We start from the raw sequence: 1,950 nt of genomic DNA on the forward strand, positions 1-1,950 counted from the left end.
GGGCTGACACCGCGGTGCTGAGTCACGGAGCCGGGCCTGGGCAGGCCTCTGGCCAGCTGCCCATGCCTGGCTGCCTGGGGCTCCGTGGCAGACGTGCCAGCCCTGCCCTGGGGTCCTGGCCATCACTGCTTCCCGGCAGAGCTGTTCCTGGCCCCAGCTTGCTCCCTTCATCACGTGCCCTGCCTGGGGGGAGCTGCAGCAGCACTGGGGCCCCCAGAGGCCAGCCCTGAATGTAGCCCCTCTCTCGGCAGAGCGAGAAGGAGCTGCAGGAGGTGGTGCAGCAGCAGGAGGAGAAGATGTTGCAGCTTATTGACAGGAGTGGCGAGGTCACGGTACGCAGGCTGGGACAGAGGGCATGGCTGCCGGGGTCTAGGCTGGGGGGTCACGCGCAGCACCCTGGATGCCACACCTAGTGGGGGCCAAGGCCGGGCCCCCTTCTGCCATTTCCTGTCTCACCCCCATCTCTCCTGTGGCCAGAGCCTGAAGACGGAGGTGTCTCAGCTGCAGCGGGCACTGCAGCGGGCGGAGACAGAGGCCAAGGTGCTGTGGGAGGAGGTGAGGGGCCAGCAGCCCCCTGCGGACACCAGCAATGTCCAGGAGAAGGTCTGGTTGCGGCAGGAGGTGAGGCTGGCGTGCAGGCAGGGCCCAGGGGGTGGCCCACATGCTGCTCCTTACCAGCGAGGTCTGGCTGGGCCTGGAGCCAGGGCCTGACTCCCAGGAGGCAGCAGGGCCCTTCCCTGGGGAAGGAAGAGGGTGCCAGGGCCAGGGCTGAGCACAGGTTAGTGCAGAGGCCATGCGTGGGGCTGCCCCTTGCTCCCAGCTGGTGCTCGACTTGCTCTGCAGGTGAACAAGCTGCGGGAGCTGCTCCTGGAGAAGGGGAATGAGATCTCGCTGCTCTCCAGCAAGTACCTAGAGCAGGTAAGGACCCCGGGGAGGCACCCCAGAGCCCCCTGCCCTGCTCCCTGGCGCAGGCCTGCAGCTGCCGCTCTCCCTTGCAGAGGCGGATCCTTGAGGGGCGGCTCCATCAGGTGCAGAAGGTGCTGAAGAGTCAGGAGGAGACGGAGGAGAAGGTCAAGGAGGTGAGGCCCTTGCTTGGGCCGGGGAGGGAGCTGCCCTTCCCCTGCCAGCCTGGGATGCTGCAGATCAACCCTCCTGGCTCCTGCGGCCTTGGCTGGGCCGTGCCCATGGCTTAAGCCAGCTGCAGGAGCCCTGGGGCTGCAGCACTTGAACCCTCGCCCCAGGAGGGAGTTGGCACCACTGACCTGGCCAGCTACTCTCGCTCACCTGTCTTGCCCTCGGGACGAGGGAGTGATGTGGGGCCTGCCTGGGCCTCTTGCCGGTGGAGGCTGGACCGGAGCCGGGGCCTGGGCCATTGGCCCGGGGGCCGCAGGGGCAGCCATGGTCCCCTCCTAACCTGTCTCCTGCCCCCCAGGCACTGTTGTCCATTCCTGACGTGGTGGCCACGAGCTCCCAGGAGCTGCAGGACGTGCTCCGGTACCTGGGGCTGAAGCCAGCGGCTGCCAGCGAGTGCCCAGCAGCCACCCTGTAGCTGGTGGTGCCCAGTGCTCTCCGTGGCCACCTGCCCTGCACCGTGCCCAGCCCAGCCGGTTTCTGGTCCTGCCTGTGTGTTGCGCGTGGGGGAGGTGGAGCTGTACAGTCTTGTATCATAAATCTGTTTATTCAATAAAGTGTCATGCCCAGATTTGCTGCCTGGGGGTCATGCGTGAGCCAAGCAGGGGGCGGTCCCGCGTGGGGTGGCCGGGGGCCGGGGCTGGGGCCGCCCGGTTGTGCTCTGCCCGCCGTGGCCTGCGCTCGGCCCTGTGCCTGCTGCTCTGGATGCAGCGCCCCGCTTGCAGGGCCGTGCCAGGCGCACGGGCGGGGCTGGCCTAGCTTCCCTGCCCCGGGGCCGCCGCCTCCTCCCGCTGCCCTAGATTCCCCGGCCTGATCCGC

The 1,950-nt window shown here is 68.1% G+C and overlaps 1 protein-coding gene across 1 annotated transcript in view; it reads left to right on the plus strand.

Annotated features, from left to right (window-relative positions):
* The window catches only part of LOC109293170 (sperm-associated antigen 5), a 27,973-nt gene extending 26,275 nt beyond the window's left edge, over nt 1-1,698 (plus strand). The window contains exons 29-33 of the mRNA XM_019510976.1: nt 252-332; nt 478-621; nt 844-918; nt 999-1,079; nt 1,433-1,698. Of these exons, the coding sequence (XP_019366521.1) occupies nt 252-332; nt 478-621; nt 844-918; nt 999-1,079; nt 1,433-1,549 (498 nt within the window). The 3' untranslated portion in view covers nt 1,550-1,698. The remainder of the gene's footprint in view (nt 1-251; nt 333-477; nt 622-843; nt 919-998; nt 1,080-1,432) is intronic.
* Nucleotides 1,699-1,950: the final 252 nt, after the last annotated feature.

The sequence above is a fragment of the Gavialis gangeticus genome, unplaced genomic scaffold (genome assembly GCF_001723915.1).
Source record: "Gavialis gangeticus isolate Ggan-Ray unplaced genomic scaffold, GavGan_comp1, whole genome shotgun sequence".
NCBI classification, from domain to species: domain Eukaryota; kingdom Metazoa; phylum Chordata; order Crocodylia; family Gavialidae; genus Gavialis; species Gavialis gangeticus.